The sequence below is a fragment of the Equus caballus genome, chromosome 2 (genome assembly GCF_041296265.1).
Source record: "Equus caballus isolate H_3958 breed thoroughbred chromosome 2, TB-T2T, whole genome shotgun sequence".
Taxonomy (NCBI): domain Eukaryota; kingdom Metazoa; phylum Chordata; class Mammalia; order Perissodactyla; family Equidae; genus Equus; species Equus caballus.
The window spans coordinates 89,043,072-89,061,719 of record NC_091685.1 but is presented as its reverse complement, the minus strand read 5'-3'; the positions used below and the strand labels follow the sequence as shown (position 1 = coordinate 89,061,719).

The following is an 18,648-nucleotide window of genomic DNA, read 5'->3' as shown; positions in this document are numbered from 1 at the left end:
TACTTTGAGCAAAAGCATTGAAGATTAATGATAGAAGAGGCTACTTCTCTTCTAAGGAGTCTTTAGAAGAGAAAAATAGTTACACCAGTACTAGATGTTCACAGCTTTGTGAAAGTACAGCAGAAATGGATCCAGGTGCTATAGTTAGGGATAAACATGAGTCATACTGAAATGTTTGATCAGCATTCTCTAGTATAGAATCCGCAAATTAACCTTCCCCTCTAAACAGCAGCCCTGCCATACTCGTCCTTGCATAGGCTCTAAATTCAGATTTCAACCTATGAGGTGTATGGAAGTTTGGAGGGGGAATGTATTAAAAAACCACCAAGATTTGCTAAATAATGGGGAAATTAAGCTCTGAAGAAGAGAAAATGGAAGGAATTAGAAATAACTAGTTTAGAGAAAAAGAAAGTTGAAGAGTGCCTTTCATGGCCTTCAAACAAATAAATAGGTATTATAAGGAAAATGACCAGTAATTTTCTCTTTCCATTAAGAATGCACTTAGAAAATGTGTTTGGATTATGGTGGATTTTATTTGGGAGAGCCATAAAAATTTCTTGGTTATTCAGGTTGGTATAGACCAAGATAGTGGATATGGGAGGTTATGGAACAATTTTTATAGTAAATCATTATGAATATAACAGCCATTCGCTTCTCTTCGCTTGCTGGCAGAGAGGATATACGGACAAGTTCTTGTTCCCATCTCTGATTCCATAATGTTTTATATATTTGTTTATGTCACTGTTGGAAAACTATTATCAACAGTAATTCTGGTTTCACTCCTTATTTGTCTAATACTTTGTCTGTAATACAATAAGGTACATTATTTTTGCTTTTTGCTGATTTGCCCTTTGCTTTGAGCTTTAAATGAATCGAAGCTTCATTGGAGCTACATTGTGCATGTGCTTAGTGTTTTTACACAATCTGGTTGTTTTGGGTTTTAATGACTTCTCTCTCCTTTGTTGTCTCATGGTCAGTTAATGGAACTCCTAGCAGCCAGCTTTCTACTCCTAAATCTACGAAATCCTCCAGTTCCTCTCCAACTAGCCCAGGAAGTTTCAGAGGATCAAAGGTATGAAATAGGATATGTGGCATGTTTGCGTGATTTTGTTATTTTGAGTTGCATGGTTTAGTAGTTTACTTTGTTCAGGGCTAGGCTGCAGTAACAATTCAAAAAGGAAAGAGTTCAAGATTTGGAGCCAGGAAGACCTGGCTTTGAATCCTGTATCCTGTTCTATTTTGTAATTTGGGCCGGCTCACTTAACTCTTCTGAGCTGAGGTGTTCCCATCTCTAAAACGGGAATATAAGGTTGTGGTAAGCATTGAATATAATATGCTAAAGTACGGTAAGTAGTAGTTTTCCTATTATTATCAAAATGATTTGCAGTGGCAAAACCTTGGAGAACACTATGATTCTTTTTAAAATTCATTTTGAATCATGATTTTAATATTGCTAACGTAATGTGGCTTTATGAAAGTCTAAAATAGAGTGACATACTAGTAAAATACCTATATAAAAGTAGTACCACAAGAAAAATATGTTCATTTTGGTGAAGAACTTAGAAATAAATCTTACGTTTTGACTGTGATGTGTAACTTAACACAATCAGCAGTTGGTTTAATAGGCATTTTATCTAATAAAGAGAGAGATGAAGGATGAGTGACACCAAATTGGTAAAATTTCAACAAGCTTAATTTGATAAGTAGCTTTCAATAATTTAAATTTATAAGAGAAAATTTGCTTGGTAAAATAGCAGTAAATGATTGGGGCTAAAGACTGAAAGTTTCCTTTTGCAGAAACAATCGAGTTGTCTATGTGGTGACATACTCTAAAAATACTAAAATGAACACAGTGCCATGTATGTTTGTGTAAATTAACTTTCATTCTCTTGGCGTGTTTGGTCCACAATGGTGATAACTTCATTAGGAATGTATTCTCTGAAGTTGGTTTCCTAAACACTTCAGATATCCTCTGAGTGGTTTTCTTTACCTTAAGGATGTTGAAAAATATTTTTAATTAGTAAAATGAATGGTAAGAACCTCACGACCCATGGGTGAGAGGGGACTGAGAACCTGCCAGGCACAGCATCCTGACACCTGCAGAACAGTGAGGGCTGCGACTCCCCCCACTTCTCAAAGGGTTCCGTTCTCCACCTGACGGTAAAGTTTGCTTGTCCTGCCCTGAGAATGTTATGACTACTTCAGAGTGAACTTGTATGATTCTCACCTAAGTGCCTGAAATCAAAAAGAGAAACTCCCTCCCAAAAAAAGGACGGATTGGTTTTGTGCTTGCTTGTTTATGTACCATGGCAGAATTTGAACTGAGACTGGTACAGTCATGTGCCACATAACTATGTTTTGGTCAGTGGTGGACCACGTACATGATGGTGGTCCCGTAAGATTAGTATCATATAGCCTAGGTATGTAGTAGGCTATACCATCTAGGTAAGTATACTCTGATATTAGCACAATGACGACATTGCGTAACGATGCATTTCTTAGAAGATATCCCCGTCGTTAAGTGACACACGACTGTAGTAATTTGGGAGTAGGGAGTACATAGCTCTTACCTGCCTCTAAGTACTGGAAGCTCCTTATGTTTCTCAAAAGAGCCAGACATTTTCTAAGTGCTAAATTGGCTTAGGTTAGTTTATCATATAATTTCAATGGAATTCTTAACTGTCAATTCCGAAAAGGTTATGTAAATTAAAATTCACTAATAAGCTAATTATTTTCAGCTTTTCTTTCCCAACTTATTTTCCCCAGGATCGCAGGTGCACTGTTTTTACTCTGAGTAACTCTCAAAAGAACTAAAGTAAAAATAATTCAAGTTGATTCACCTCTTTTTAGTTTCAGTGTTTTGTAATTTGTTGAAGGAAAAGCAAGTGCTGGTAATAGTTAACTAGGGCAAACCCAACATAAGCTTTCCAGTGAGCCACGTTTTAGTGTTTCTCCCTCAGGCTGTTGCTCCAGGCAGGGCTGGGATCCTTGACCTAGGGCTACATGTGGACTTCCAGGCCGGTACCTTAGTCCCTGCTTACCTGGGGTCTTGGTCATTTTCCCCTTTTTTGTTATCCAGTGGTAACCTGGGCTCCCATCTTTCTTCCTAGTCCATCTTCAACTCTAAGCCCAAGGTAGTCCTTTTTCCTTCTTGCCATTAGGTCAATTGATGCTACTTATTAGCAATGGATGCTGCTTATTAGCTTCAGGACTGGATAGCTGATCATTTCAAGGAAATACATGTTAATGCTCTGAGTATACACCCTCTCCTTCATGCATGGTGCAAACTCACACAAGATCACTTGCATTTCTGGAGTGAAGATGGATGACATTTTAAAAACATGATAATAAGTTGTATTATTGCTGAGATGTTAGATAAATTATTCTCACTATGCTAGGTGTATCTTAATTATTATGGTAACTCTAGCATTTAGCATGCAGTTTTGTGGCATGTAGTAAGTTCTTAAGGATTACTTATTGATGCTGAAAGAGATAAAGAAGGTTAAGGGGAATGTTGATTATGGGTCAAGATTGAAAATGAGGTTAACGGTAACATAAAGAGTAGTGGTCTATGGGGCCAGCCCGGTGGTACAGTGGTTAAGTTCGCACGTTCCACTTCAGTGGCCCAGGGGTCACTGGTTTGGATCCTGGGTGCAGGCCTACACACCACTTGTCAAGCCATACTGTGGCAGGCATCCCACATATAAAGTAGAGGAAGATAGGCACGGATGTTAGCTTGGGGCCAGTCTTCCTCAGCAAAAAAAAGAGGAGGGTTGGCAGCAGGTGTTAGCTCAGGGCTAATCTTCCTTAAAAAAAAGGAAGAGTAGTAGTCTGTCCATGACTCTTACCCCCTTTCTCCTCCACCGTGCCTTCAGCCTTTGCTAGCAGCTGTGATACCTCCTCTGGGTTTTCTTTGTCTCATCTGTAAAATAAGGATGCTTGATTTTAACTTACCTCTAAAAATGCTAGAATTATAGTTCTTGTAGTTGCCAAAAAACCTGGCTAGGAGACTGGGGAGTCTGTTTCTTTTCCTCTCACTTTAAAGCTGATATAGAATCACTGAATTTTACATTAAATATTAGCAGCCATATGAGTCTCTGCCATAGTGATCACCTTTTAGGACACAGTGTTAAACATCTCTACCCCTGCTATTCCCATGGGTTGTGCCTTGTGAAAATTTCATCTCATCACGATTCCAGCAATCCACGGTATGTATTGTCCTTGGGATGAAAACCTGCCTTTGAAATACTACAACTTCGTCATGTTACTTACTGTACAAAATACCCTAATTTTGATGTCATTGTAAAGCTCTAGTCAGCATCTGTCCACGTTTGCATTATTTTCTCTATTCAGTGACATTAAAAGAGGAGAATTACAGATAATTACCATGTGTTAGTGCTATGGTTTTTCCTTCCACTTCATTTAAAATAGCTTATTAAGATCAATTAAGAGGGAATGTCTGACAATGGAGGGCTGTTTTTCATGGGCAGGAACTCTTTACCACTATTTATCCTGGTTAGATGCTTTAATGGCTTTGGGGGTGGATAATCTTTTTCCAGAGAATCAGAGAATTGACAAAAGCAAGCAAACCAAACCAGGGCAGCATGTGCAGGAGTTAACACATCTCTCTCTCTGCCAGGACACAGCTTTGGACAGATGGTTTTTTTTACTGTCTGGATTTTACTCAGTAGGGAATTAAGCAAAGTCAAGTCAAAGATAAGCAGAATTTGATATTCTGTCACAGTTTACCCCCCCACCCTTTGTGCCAGTTTCTGGGAATCATTTTGGTATTTTGGTGGGAACATTGAAATAACTAAAAATGAAAATAGAGTGATGATATAATGTTAAATCTCTGACCACAGTGTGTCAGGACCATTTTTGTTTGCTCACTGAAAAAGATGTGAGAAATGCAGAAACAGCCCACTTCCCACAAGAGTACTCATAGTTTTCTCTATGATACTCTTGTGAGGCAGACAGCTCTGCTCCATTCATATGCATTCATAAAAGATCCTGCTCTTTGAGGGGCTAGACCAAAGCTGGGAGAGGAAGCAGAGCTTTCTTCAAGTTATAAAGAATTTTTACAAGATGAGAGTGTAAGAAACACGGTGGCAGCCAAGTAATTAAGGTTCTCTAAATCCAAGACTGAAAGACATCAGGACAACTGAGAGTTCTACCTCGATTATGACTTTTTTGTTTTCCTAGCTACCTAAAACCTACAATGTGAAAACTGAGAGTGGTCTCAGATCTTTTAGTTTTCATTTTATAGATGGAGAAACTGAGGTTCAAAGATGTGAAGTGACTTACTGGCGGTGCCAGTGGCCAATCTGGATCTCTGACCCTTTTAGGGTTTCTGTCTCTAACCCCTAACTTTTTCCCCATCACTGGTGGGTCTGATTCAATGGCTGTAACACAGGCACCCCTTGGAAAAGCTGTGCTATGTCAGTCTTTTAGGAGAGAGAATGCTGGGGATGGTTTGCTTACTGAGTATCTGGATTTAGATATGCACAAATGCTTTGAATAAAAAAGGGCTGAGAGATTAGGAAAGGAACAGGAGGGGAGGGTTGGGAAAAGGGACAGGCAGTTCTGAGGTGGAAGAGAAGTTGGATGAAGGGAGATGGAAAGATAGAGAACTGTTGACAGCTCTTTCTGGGAGACTTGGGGGAAGAGATTGCTAACAGGTATCTAATGGGAATTCTTTTCAAATGAAATGGTCTATATTGTGTGTCCAGCACTTCTTCCTGACCCCATAAAGCTTTAGTAAAATGACAAAGTTCACAGTAAGTTAGGGTTATTGGTTTTCTTTGGAAACTAGCAATGGCGCTATTGTGGAGATTGGCATAGACTGGAAACAGAAAGTGTAGTCCAGACCCAGCAAACCCAGGGGGCATACATATGAGATGATGTTACATAGTGGGCCTGTGATGGAAGTCACATTGTGAGTATGGTGGCCTAGCTGGGATTTGAAAGCAGAGCCCATGCTCATAACCATTACTAGCCGCTAAGGACACAGTGAGAAAGCAAGGCTAGTCTGTTAAACCAATGATTGGAAACAACACGATCAGACCAAAAATTCATAAAATGAGTTGCTAGGGCCACTTGGCAGGTCCTCATTGGGCCTCTTCCCCGGAACCTGATCCCTAGGTGTTAGAACTTGGCTTCACTTTTTGTATGTGAATCTGGCCTTCCTAAAAGGCAAGGCACTCATAGTGATAGTCCCCTGGGGAGAAGGCATTTCTGTAGGCTGGACATGAGCCGCCTCCACCACAGTGCTGCCAGGTACCTATCACAGTCAGGCACATGGGGAGTCCAAAGGCCTTTGCAGTTCATGCCAAGGTGCACTAAGCCAGTGTCAGGAGGGTGCGTAGCTTCTCAGGACTCTTATTTATTTTTCTTTTATCCTCCTTAATTATTAAAGTTTTCTGTGAATGTTCCAATCTGTTCCAGTTAAGCTAAGGGGAGCCAAGTTGGGACAAGAATCTTTGGCCTACTTAGGCCAGGGGATTAAGGCAGAAATGGTTGCCTCCTAGTGTGCAGTAACAGAAAGAGAGCCTCAAAAAGGAAGGAAGCCCAGAGCTCCCTCTGTGCTCAGCTGCCTGCTCCGTTTTGGAGACAGACACAAGATGGTGTTGTAGTGGTTAAGTGCATGAGCTCTGCAACCAGAGTGGCTGGGTTTGATCTTGGCCTGGCTGCTCACTAGCCATTATGTGACCTTGGGCAAGTCACATCAGCCTTATTTGTAAAAAGGGGATCAGTAGGACCTGCTGCACAGGGTTGAGGTTAATTGATTAAATATAGAGAAAGCACTTAGAATGGCTTCGTGACTCTTTCCTATGTAAGCCTTGGGGTTCCCAGGTTTAGTTTTCACTAAACTTCATGAGGGAACTTCATGAGGGAAGTTTTACTTACAAAAATATTGACATGCAATAGTGTAGAAGAAGGAAGAAGAAGTGAGAGAAGTCAGACTCCAAATTTCATTACCTCCTCTGCTTTTCTCTCTATTATGATTTTCCTTCCCAACTCGATCCTTTATTTCTGCTTTCCTGCCCTCTGTACATACTTCAACTCTATTAGTAATCTATAGATACTTCTATTAGTAACAAGTTATCCAAAAATTCAGCAGCTTAAAACAACCGTAAAAATTTATTTTCTTACACAGTTCTTGTGAGTCAGGGATTTAGGAGCAGCTTAACTGGAAGGTTCTGGCTTAAGATCTTTGATGAAGTTGTAGTCAAGATGTACACCAGGGCTACAGTCACCTGAGGACTTGACTGGAAATGGGGGATCTCCCTCCAAGGTGACTCACTCACTTGGTGGCAAATTGGTGCTGGTTCTTGGCAGGAGACCTCAGTTCCTCACCATGTGGACCTCTTCATAAGTTGGCTTGAGTATCCTTAGAACACGGCAGCTGGGTTTCCCCAGAGCAAGTGATCTGAAAGAAAGAGTGTCATGCAGAAGCTCTCCTTTCTATGACCTAGCCTTGGAAGTCAGACACCATCATGTCTGTAATATCTTAGTAGTCACATGTGTCAGCCCAGTTCAGGATGGGAAGTGACTGCACAGGGCCATGAAAATCAGGAGGTGAGGCTCATGGGAACCATTTTGGAGGCTGGCTACCACACCTCTTCTCTCTGCTTTTATCTCTTTATCAACCATTCAAACGTCTTTTCTTAGGCTGCTCGCTCAATAGCTTTCTGTCCATTATCCTTTTTGAGAGCCTCAAAAGTCTCTCTCCTCATCAATTTTATTGCTTTGTTCTCCTTCCAGTCCTTTTGTTCTCCAGACCAAATCACTCCTTGCTCATTCTTTTCTCTCCCCTTCAAATCCTAGAATTTCACCACCACTGATGTTTTCTTCTCTTAATCCCCCTCTTCCTGATCCTCCATTTTCTCCTTGACCTCAGCCCATGATCTGTTTCCTTGGCCCAAGCTCCTCAGAGTCCCTTCCATCTAGCTGATAACTTTCCCTGCGGGAATATTTGCTGTGCTTAAATCACAGCATTTTCCTTGGGACAGATAGGCAATAAAGAGTACTAAATGTGTCATCAGCTGCCAGATGGATGAAGAAAGCATTTCCCTGAAATTTAATTCATCATCCATGTCCCAATTTAAGACTTTCAAGGCTGTAGTAACTTAAGGCTTTGGAGTCAGGGGCACATCTGTGGACACAGGGATAAACTGTCTCACATTTTGATGCTGAAGTGTATGCCCAGAGGCTGTCTACTGTGAGCATTCTTGTTGGTTGAAAGAAGAAAGAAAAAAGTACATTTGGAACATTATCCAACATCTTGAGATTATAAACTGTCTGATGTGCTGATATTTTATCTGATGATGTCTCCTGGGTCTGCTGGTGGTGAAAGATTTTCCAGATTTGTGAAGTGTGATGAAAGGGCTGGTAGTATCTCATACTGATTGGCAGAGCTAAAATGTAACTCTTTGACCTTCTGAACTTCAAAACTTCTTTTCGAAGCTGTGAAATGTAAATCCACAGTAGCTGCTGACCTTAGACATTTTTGCTTTTCCCTGGAGCTTTGGCTCTTCTTTGGTATTTAAAACTAGTTAATAATCTTCAGTACTAAAAGACTGACTCCTTTTATATTCTTTTTATTACCCCAGAAATGTTGGACAGTGATTTCATCTTTGAACGTAATTGATTCTGTTGACAGAAACAGAAACAAAAAGAGGGACAAAGCAGTTTTGAAGATTTCAGTGCCCTAACAATATAAATCATTATAATGAATCTCAGACTCTGTTTGAGGACAGTGATTTTCACATCGTAGTTGCTTAGTAAATAGAGGCATTTGGTGGGTAAATGGCTCAACTGGGCCGAAGCCCACCTTTGTGGGGATGAGGGGGTTTGTCAAGGAAATCAGGGTATAAATAGGATCAACTGCAGGAACTGTATTTGAATATAAACAACACATGTGTTAATCTTAAATGCCCCCCCTTATTCATGAAAGTAGGTTGTTAGAAATTCTTCTTGATAGTATGTTAGAGATAACTGAATGGAGTTAAGACTTAGATGATGTTGTAGTGAACTGGCCCATGCCACTGTGGTAGATGATGTTGTAGTGAACTGGCCCATGCCATGGCCAACTGTGGTAGCCTCCATAGTAGCAACTGAAGAGACAGGCACCTCTCCCACCACCCTGGCATCCTAGAAATCAGTGATGCTTCACAGTGAAAGCATGCAGACATTTTTAGCAGGTAGACATGGCCATACCACCTATCTGTTGCTCGAAATCTGATAAGCCAACACTTGGCTTGAACAGCTCACTCACAGGGATGTGCTGTTTCATGCTTGTTTTGGCAGATCATGTAGTCAGCTGAGGTGGCAGCGGTACTCAGAGGAACAGAAAGGCACAAGTCATCAGGTTCCACACATCCCCTGTCATAGACTGTGGAGTTGGCTGCTGTCTTAAACCTTGTACATGCGTGGCAGTGGGTTTTGTTTGCGACTGTTCACCACTATTAACCAATCACAAATCTCAAGTGCCACTAATTTTGCCAGATGAAATCAAGTCTAAGGTATGGCTACAGATGAGAATACTTTGTATGTTACCAACCCCTAGGTGCTGGTTCAGATTAATTTTTCTCATATCTCATCACTAATACTGAAGTATTTCACAGTAAATTATCACAAATCCAATATAAAAGTGATAAAGATTTCTGTTTTTAAACATATTCCTAATTCAGTATTTGTAGTAATTTATACTAATTTTCCTTCTACTTAATGGAATTGACATTTCTGATATTAAAAGAAAAAAAACCCACAAACATGATTAAGCAAATCTATTTACAGAAAATATCTAGTATATTCATTTTTTTTTTTTTAATCTTCAGTACATTTCAGAGGTTGTCTTTTTAAAGGAAGAATTTTTCTTAAGGTCTCTGTGAGGAAAGGATGTGAATTTGTTTATCAATTTGTGTATTATTTGACTAAATTACAGGAACGTGACTATCGTTCTGTCATCTGAAAGCATGTTCTAACTATACCACAATGACTATTTTGATCAGTGAATCTGGTAACTGGTGGCATCTCTTGGTGAATTTAGTAGGCTTGCAAGACTTCTCTCCTTGTCTTCTTAGAGGAGGGGATAGTGTGAGAATCTCCAACAAGCTCCTGGGCTCTGGAGTCAGACCTGGGTTTAGATTCTGACTGCACATTTGCTGTGGTCTTTGAGAAAGTATATAACCTCTCTAACTTTGGTTTCTTCAGAGGTCAGTGGAGATGATGATAATACCTAATTCATAAGATATAAAATACTCATTTAAGGACTTGACACAAAGTAGACATTCAGTAAATTGTAATGAGTGTCATCTTTCCTTTTCTCACAAAGAGAAAGTTGCTTGGCTGTAGATGGCTTGCAGTGGTTAGATATTTAGATGAGCGACACAGAGAGCTTAAACAATAAGGTAAGTGAACAATTAATTACAGTTGCTGCTAGAGACTTCCTTCACAGAGGTTCTCAACCTTGGCTGCACATTAGATCATCTGTGGAGCTTAAAAAATAATACTGGTGCCTGGGCCCTATCTCCAGGAATTCTTTAATGTGGGGTGCAGCCTGGCAACAGAATTTTTCACATCTTCCCAGGTGATTCTAACGTACAGCCAGAGACAGAGAACAGCTGCTTTATAGCAACTGTACCCTGAGGGTTATTCTGTTCTAAAGTTTAAAAGTATAAGAATTGTGTTGGAAGAAAAGCTTTCCTAAGAAAGTTCTTGTAGACTGGGAGTTTGCCTGATGGCTAAATTCAGCCCATAGTCTGTTTCTCTAAATAAAGTTTTGTTAGGGGGCTGGCCCCGTGGCCGAGTGATTAAGTTTGCTCACTCCACTTTGGTGGCCTGGGGTTTTGCCAGTTAGGATCCTGGGTGCTGGCATGGCACTACTCATCAAGCCATGCTGAAGCGCATCCCACATAGCCAAGCCAGAAGGACCTACAACTAGAATATGCAACTATGTATTAGGGACTTTGGGGAGAAGAAGGAAAAAAAAAGAAGATGGGCAATAGACGTTAGCTCAGGTGCCAATCTTTAAAAAAAGAAAAAGTTTTATTGGAACACAGCCATGCTCATTTGTTTACGTATGGTCTGTGGCTGCTTTCATGCTGTAACAGCAGAGTTGACTAGTTGTGACAGAGATCATATGACCCACAAAGCCTAAAATATTACTCTCTTCACTTTGCAGAAAGTATTTTTGACCCCTGCAGTAGGCCACTTAAAAATTGAATCATAGTGCCATTTTCCAAGATGCGTCAGGAAAGTCAGCTCTCTACCCAAGAGTACCTCTTAGATCCTGTTCAAGTGCTTCCTGTTATGAAAAATAAAAATGAAGTAGTGTCCAGCATTATACTCAAAAGTCAATAGTCATATGCTATAATGCATCGATATAGCCATTTCTGCTACTTTTTTTGAGAATTGCCTATTTCTGAACAAAACTTCACATTTTTAGAGTAGTACTTAACATTTCTCTTTAAATCTTAAGTTTTGTAGAAGTTGTAATAATTCACTTATCAAGGAAATTTAAAGTAGGACGCTCTGACTTAACTCCCTGGCTAAAAATGTAGAAAGCTGGAATGTTACTCATTATCAGCCATAATTGAGTACACCGTATGTACTCAATCAGCCATGAATGCCTTTTTTAAATGATGCTGGCAGTTGAGAACACTTTACAGCTTTATCTGCTCTGTTTTCAAGTATTTTTTTTAAAGTTCTTAGCAGAAGCAGATTCTTGTACATTTCCCTTCCTTGCTTCCTCATAAAAATGGAGCTCCTGCCAGAGAAGTAGGTAGGTGGAGCGGCGATGCATAGAAAATGTAGTCAGCAATATCTCTGCAGTCTTTTCTGTCACCTTCCCTCCTTGACCAACCAGGACCTCATCAGGAAATAGTTCCCCTCTTCTCCCCACCCCTAAACCTAATCGCGTCTTTTTGAATCAGGTAGTAATTATGGAAGATATCTTGAAAGAGTCCAGATGTTGCCATCCATTTATGTTTTATTGAGGAGGATCTCGCTAACATTGCAGCATCTAGGCACTTTCTTTGTGCTGTCTCAGCATCCTAGTTGCTGATGGAAGCATGAATGCTCATTAGCATTTTAAAAGATATTGATAAAAATTGTTAGTTTGACAATAGAAATGGGACAGGTCTAATCCGGAATGCCATATTTTAATCTCTCTGGAGCAACTCAGTAAGAGAGTTATTCTCTTACAAGGGACAGGGAAATCCATAAATCGTGCCTGGGAAATGATGAGAATTTTGTAGAGTCATAGCTATATCCTATGTTTTCATTGCTCTTTGTCTGTCAGGGCTCTGAGATGCTTTGCTTTATATTTCACAGTAGACGCTTCACATTTTCCAGGGATCTGTCCAGAGAGCTTGTGAATACCCAGCTTTTCTTGTACCCTTGGAGCACCAAGTTTCATTACTGGGAGGTCAAGTGAACATAATGACTAGCTGTGTGATTCAAGCATTACAAGCACAGATTCGTGCCTCAGCAAAAAATGGCTCCCTCTCACACATCTTCAGAGTCGTTTGTAACCATCACAACCTTAGAAAGCATATCCTGGAATATAGAGGTTTCTCAGAAGGGTTTTAAGTGTACACATATGCTGCCTCATAAGATTGTCAACTTCTGGGTGGTAATGACCGTGTCTCTTCATCTTTTTATCCTTTAAAAATCCAGCACAGGTTGTTGCTGAGGCAGGAAAGGAAAATTATTCCTGTGTCTAATCATGACCATGTCTATTCAGTTGTGCTATAATAAAGTGATTCCCCTTATTTTTTCATGTTTTCATTTTCTTCATGAAAGCTTTATTTTCAAAAGGGAACATATTTGGATAGTTAATTAGATAAGTCATTCCTGTTAACTCCATATAGGTTTTTAAATTTTTTTTTAGTGTTTAAGGTTTACCACTTTAAAAAAATCATTTGATTCGAGAGTTGAAATATGTTCTTCTTGCCATCATTGTTTGCTAAGAAAGCTGCATTTCCTGGTGATTTAGTGAGACCTTCGTCAGGTACATGTGAAGGTGCCTCTTCACTTGGCCCTGCGCCCTACGCCCTCACCCTCTCCCCGAGGTGCCACCTCCTCTGAGGCTCAAGGCTTCAGCTCAGTTGCCGCTCTCTCTTCATTGTCAGGAAACCAGCTTCCCCTACCTGCTCCTTGCTGCCTCTGAATTCCAACACAAACCAGGCTTGTAATTGCTGGACAGTACAGGGAATCAGGATAGGTGGGAGTGGGGGTTTAATCAAAATAAACATTGGGGAGTTATGCTGGTTCACAGGAACTCAATTAATAAACACTCCGGGGAGTCACCCATCCATGTGAAAATGTACAAGGAGGTAAAAATGCCGGTGTTTTAGCCCCCTCTGAGACTTCCTTCTTAGAGCCCTTGATTCAGATGGAACACATCAGCTTGCAGTGAATTAAAACTTACTCAAATTAGCTCAAGAAAGGGACTTGTTAGAAGAATGTTATCTGATTCCAAGAAAGCCAAGCAGGCACGCCTGGGGAGGGTGGGGACAAGGCAGGTCTTAGGACCTCAGCAGCAGATGTGGGGCCTGCACTGCACACTTTCCCTAGGCAATGAGTGTTGGGAGGGGAGGTGGTTCCTGGCCAGTGCCCAAGCCTGACTAGCCAGCTGTGGCCTGAGAGTGTGGGGCTGCCTCATTCTGGGCTGTGAGATTTAGACATACAAGTAAGCTGGTCACTGCCCACTGTCACTCAGGCATTGACAGTCCACTTCCCCTATCTCTGTAATCTAGGGGCAAGCAGTGATCAAAAGGGATCTTTCCATTTGTCTTTTGAGATATAACTTTCCAAAAAATGACATTCTTGTTATCTTTCTTCCATGAGAATTTGCTGATATGAATTTAATTTGGATCTCTTATTTCCGGGACTGACAATTTTCAGTCTAGGAAGGTTGGATTAGAAGAGAAATAGACTTGGAATGAATTATTTAGCAAAAGATCTCTTAGAGCCATTGTACATTGAACAATTCAAAAACGTTTCCCAGTCACTCCTTTCAAGGCTCTGTGCTAGATGTTTTAAGGAAGGATGCTAATAACTGTTATTGAGTTAGTGTTACCTGTCAGTGACTGTGCTAAATGATTTTACATGTATGAGCTAATTTTAATTCTCTAGCAAACCTTTGAGCTAGACACTGCTCCCTATTTTCAGAGCAGAAAATTGACTTGGAAAAAAACAAAAAGAAAATTGACTTGCAAAGTTTAAACAACTTTGAAAAAAGTTGAGTCAATATAACTATAAAATGCATGAAAAAAAGTGGTGGGAAACAAAATGGGCAGGTAGCTAGGTAGGACAAATCATGGTCTGAATGTCGTGCTGAGATTTTCGGGTTATCCTATTGGTCACGAAGACCCACTAAAGTTTTTAGATCCTAGGGTTGGTATCAGAGCTATCCTTAGGAAAAGTTTCTCTGGCAGTGATGAGTGGGGTGGGCGAGACTGAGAGTAACTAAGGAAGCCTCTGATGAGGTGCGAGGAGAGCAGCCTAAGGAGGACCGGGACTGGGTGGTAGCTATGGAAACGGAACAGAGTAGAGAGTGTTGCGGTTTTCTTTTCGACTTACCCTTAAGTCCCCTCTCTGGGCCTTGGTTTTAAACAGTCTAGCATAGAATTCTACTGATTTTGGAGTTGGCTTTGATTTCAGTGACAAAAGAATGAAATGACGAAACAAATGAAAATGCTAAATTTTGAAAAGCTTTGATTGTCCACCTTGTATTATGAGGAAGCAAAATGATTGATTCCGAAGGGCCAGGTGTTTAGCCTAATGCAGCGTTTCCATCAGGTGAAGGGTGTCCAGAGAGGGACCCACACACGCACCCGTACTCCCACACAGCTACTCGCCCTGCCTGAGGGAAGGAGACAAAAACTTATGAGAAGGCTGTTTGCCCTGCATCTCAGCCCTGCTTTTCCCTGGCGTTGGGTTTCCTAACAGGACACACTGCTGATGGTTTCACTGTCCACACGAGCGGTGGTTACATGGGATCTGAGAAAACAGCCCAATTTTTACATGGCTTTTTATTCTTGAAGCTCATATTTTATTCCAGAAGAACTTCTGGATGATTCTCTTTGAAGGAATGTTTATAAGTATTCGGCTTTCCTGGGTTTTGAACCAAACTCAGCATCTGTGAGGTTCTCCATTTCACCCAGAGGAAGAGAGTGGACTCAGTGTCTCCAACTTGTGGGCACTCCGGGAAGGGCCGTTTCCTGCCCTGGACCTGTGTCATCTATGCTTTCATTTATCAAGCGTGAATTGAGTACTGTGTGTTCCAGTGCTGTGCTGCATGTGGGGGATACAGTAATGAATAAGGCACAGCATTATGAGGCTGGAGCTACCAGGATAGCTTAAGCATAGAAGCAAATGTGTAAGCACGCTAGTACAAAAATTGTCAAAGGTGCTTTTCAATATGTGGTAAGTCCTTTGACCTTGTAAGCTCCTGAAAGGAATAATAAAAACATTTAAAAAATAGAAAATTAAAGATCAGAGAGAAAAGTTTGAGTTCAAAGGCTAAGAGCCCTTAGGGATTAAGAAAAAGTTCCCTAAACCTGTGGAATAATAACAATATGAATAATATTCATAATATGGGTTTTTCAATTCACCTAAGAACTAGGGATATTTTTGTGTTAGGCTGAGAACTTCAGCTTTGTTGAATTGGAACCTGCCTTTTAGTTTTATCTTTCATTTCCCTCTGGTTGCTGGTAGTAAAAATTCTTAGAGTGTGTAAGAAGAATTCCTGCTGTCTTGGGGTCAGTAAAGAAGAGGGTTGGGTCAGGGGGCACTCGGGATCTGGAATCCAGGAAGATGTCGAAGGCGATGCAGTCCTGGGCGTGGGACTGCAGTTCTGAGAAGGGCTTCACCCTGGCAGGGACCTCCTGAAGTCAGCCACAGGGTTGGCTGTGGGATCTGGAGACTCAGTGCTGACGTTTCTTGAAATTATCTGTACTTCTAAGCCTTATTTTGCCACTAATAAGTACCTTGTTCAGCTATGATGCCGTGAAAGTCTCCTTTACTTTGTTTCATTGAGGTCAAAAGTAACACAGTATCAAAGAGAGTAACACACTGCCAATTTCCTGATATCTAATCTGAGTTGCAAATATTGTATCTAAGGAAGAAATACGTTAATGTGATGTGTATAGGGAGAGAGGTGAGACCAGAAGAAAGGGAATGCTTCCCCTCCTTCTGTATCATTACATTTTTATGTTATGTAAGCATTTTCTTTTCTGTTATCTAAGGATTAGCTGCTAAAGATGTGTAAATTTGTCCTGATAAATAATGGTCACTCTCCTCTTTCAGCAGATTTCTGCACAGGGCAGATCTTCTTCCAATGTAAATGGTGGACCTGAACTTGATCGTTGCATGAGTCCTGAAGGTAGTCCTCCATCTGATGATTACTTTTACAAAGGAAGTCATCCATGTGAACTTGGCCACCCAAAACCACTTGTGCTAAATTATGATCTTCCTGAACAGGGATGTGATCATGTTACCAATTAGTCTGTTTAGCCTTAGTGGGTGGGAGTCACTTCAAGGTATATAAAATCTCCTTGTTGTTAATTAAGCTATCCTAATTTTAAGTTTTAGACTTGGGCTTCTTTTATTCTTCCTTAATGGCAATCTGCTCACAGTTCCTAAATGTAGACTTTCTTTTCTCTCAAGTAGTTAACAAAAGCATGTTTCTTTATTTGATGTGTGCTGTGTGCTGGGTACTGGGAATACATTGTGAAAAGTAGTTGAACTTTACCACTTCCTCCTCCTGGTTCTCCTTTTTGAGAAGACGTTGAGCTGAGAATTAGCCTTAACATGGCATCCTAGCTGGCTAGAATTTTCTTTATTAGAAAACCCTGAGAAAAAGTCTTGAGAAAATTTCTAACATTAAATCCCCATCAGCATCTCAAAAGTTGACAAAAAAATTTACAACGTTGTAGTTAGACTTCCTTTTACCTCTTTCAGCTGATATTTCAGAGATTTGTTAGGTATATTGATTATGTGGGTTTCTGATTCCAACCAACAAGGTCAAAAGGAAACTGGTGATTCAGATGTTCTATTCAGAAGATATGCTCAGAGATTCTCTTTAGTTTCACCATAGATTTAGAAATAAATGCATTGCAATTTATTGTTTTACAGTTATGTAGGCATCCAGATGAAATGCTGACGTGTTCCTTAGACTTTGCATTTATCCTTTTTTGCAGGTGTGAATGGAAACAGGTGCTCTGAATCATCAACTCTTCTTGAGAAATACAAAATTGGGAAGGTTATTGGTGATGGCAATTTTGCCGTAGTCAAAGAGTGCATGGACAGGTGAGTGGATAGTGAGGATAATTATTTGTTCATCTATGCGTCCATTTCTCCCTTGGAGTTTATTCTTATCTGAATAAACAAAAGACCTTCCAGGGAAGTCTCTTTTTCCCCCCTTCCTGAAAGAGTCTGCCTTTGGGACCAGCTGTTTTTCATGCCCACAGACAATTTGACAGGGAAAAATATATACATACACAAAGAGTATAAACCTGCTTTGTATGCATTTGGGCCGAGAGATATTTCAGGTCTCATCCATGAAGCAGAGAGGAATGGGAAAGAAGAAGACTCATTAAAAAGAAATCTCCGATAGTGCTTACCTGTGCCAGGCACTGTTCTCAGTGCTGTGCTTGTGTTAACTCATTTAATGCCCATGGTAGCCCTCTAAGTTAATATTTAATTGCATATACTAGTAGTTAGGATACATGACTTCTGGCTCTATTTAAGATCAGAATCAGCCCAATTTTGCCTGTATGAAAATTATGTTTTTGCTTCTTCAGCTTTATTTTGTTTAATATCCTCAATGGTAAGAAATCCATTCTTTTAAGTTCTAGGCTTTTTGTAAACAATATTGAAACTGGAAAAGACTCAGATTAGAGTCTTTGTTTTTCTAGGCCGATATCCTCCCTGTTCGAAGGGGTGAGTTTTATTGTTTGTGGGGAATTTTCTGGAAAGTTCTGGTAACTACAGTTTTTCCATTTGCCGCATCTCCAGTGAAGCTTTAGTGGTCCTTGTATTGGGGCACGACGTAACTCCTTGTCCTCTGAGCCCTTCTACCTGGCTCTGGTGCACAAATTGCCACTCAGGTAATTGAGCATCTAAAATATGACTTCTAAGGACTTGTTGGAAATCTGAGGCAGGGTTTGGTTTATGCTACGGGAAAGCAATTTAAATAAAAGTTATTCTTCCAAGGTAGGCCTCATCAGAGTGTACTGTGACCTCATGGCAGAAGCAGCTGAACTTGAGAGAACTAATGCATTCCAGGAATACTGTCCTATTCCCTGATGAACTGTTTTCCTATGCTAAAAGATATTTTTTTGGCATGTTCAGGTTAAATTATGTTAAAGATGGTTCAAAGTTAAGTAACATCAAGATTCTTGTGTCCAAGTAGATGATCTCTCTGCCAGCAGATATGGGCATTTAAAGGTATGGATAACATGGCACCAGATGAAGTCTTGGCTGAGAAATAGATATTGGAAATCTAGGGACTTTTCAGTTTTGAATAATGGACTAATTAGTGACTAATGGATTAATGTAAAGATATATATTGATAATAGAAACTTTTTAGTTACTTTGATTCATTTTTCTTAATTTTATTCTGCCTCCTAAGAGAAC

The 18,648-nt window shown here is 40.3% G+C and overlaps 1 protein-coding gene across 18 annotated transcripts in view; it reads left to right on the top strand.

Moving 5' to 3' along the window:
* The window catches only part of DCLK2 (doublecortin like kinase 2), a 144,454-nt gene that overhangs the window by 89,683 nt on the left and 36,123 nt on the right, over window positions 1-18,648 (top strand). For 10 of the 18 annotated variants that reach the window (XR_011436742.1, XR_011436741.1, XR_002803454.2 and 7 more), the window contains 3 exons: window positions 978-1,072; window positions 16,318-16,393; window positions 17,211-17,319. Coding sequence is in view for 13 of the 18 variants with exons in the window: in XM_070261533.1 (XP_070117634.1) it covers window positions 978-1,072; window positions 16,318-16,393; window positions 17,211-17,319 (280 nt within the window). In the remaining 5 variants the exon portion in view is untranslated. The remainder of the gene's footprint in view (window positions 1-977; window positions 1,073-16,317; window positions 16,394-17,210; window positions 17,320-18,648) is intronic. The other 8 variants (XR_011436743.1, XR_011436740.1, XM_070261534.1 and 5 more) reach the window with 1 other exon arrangement.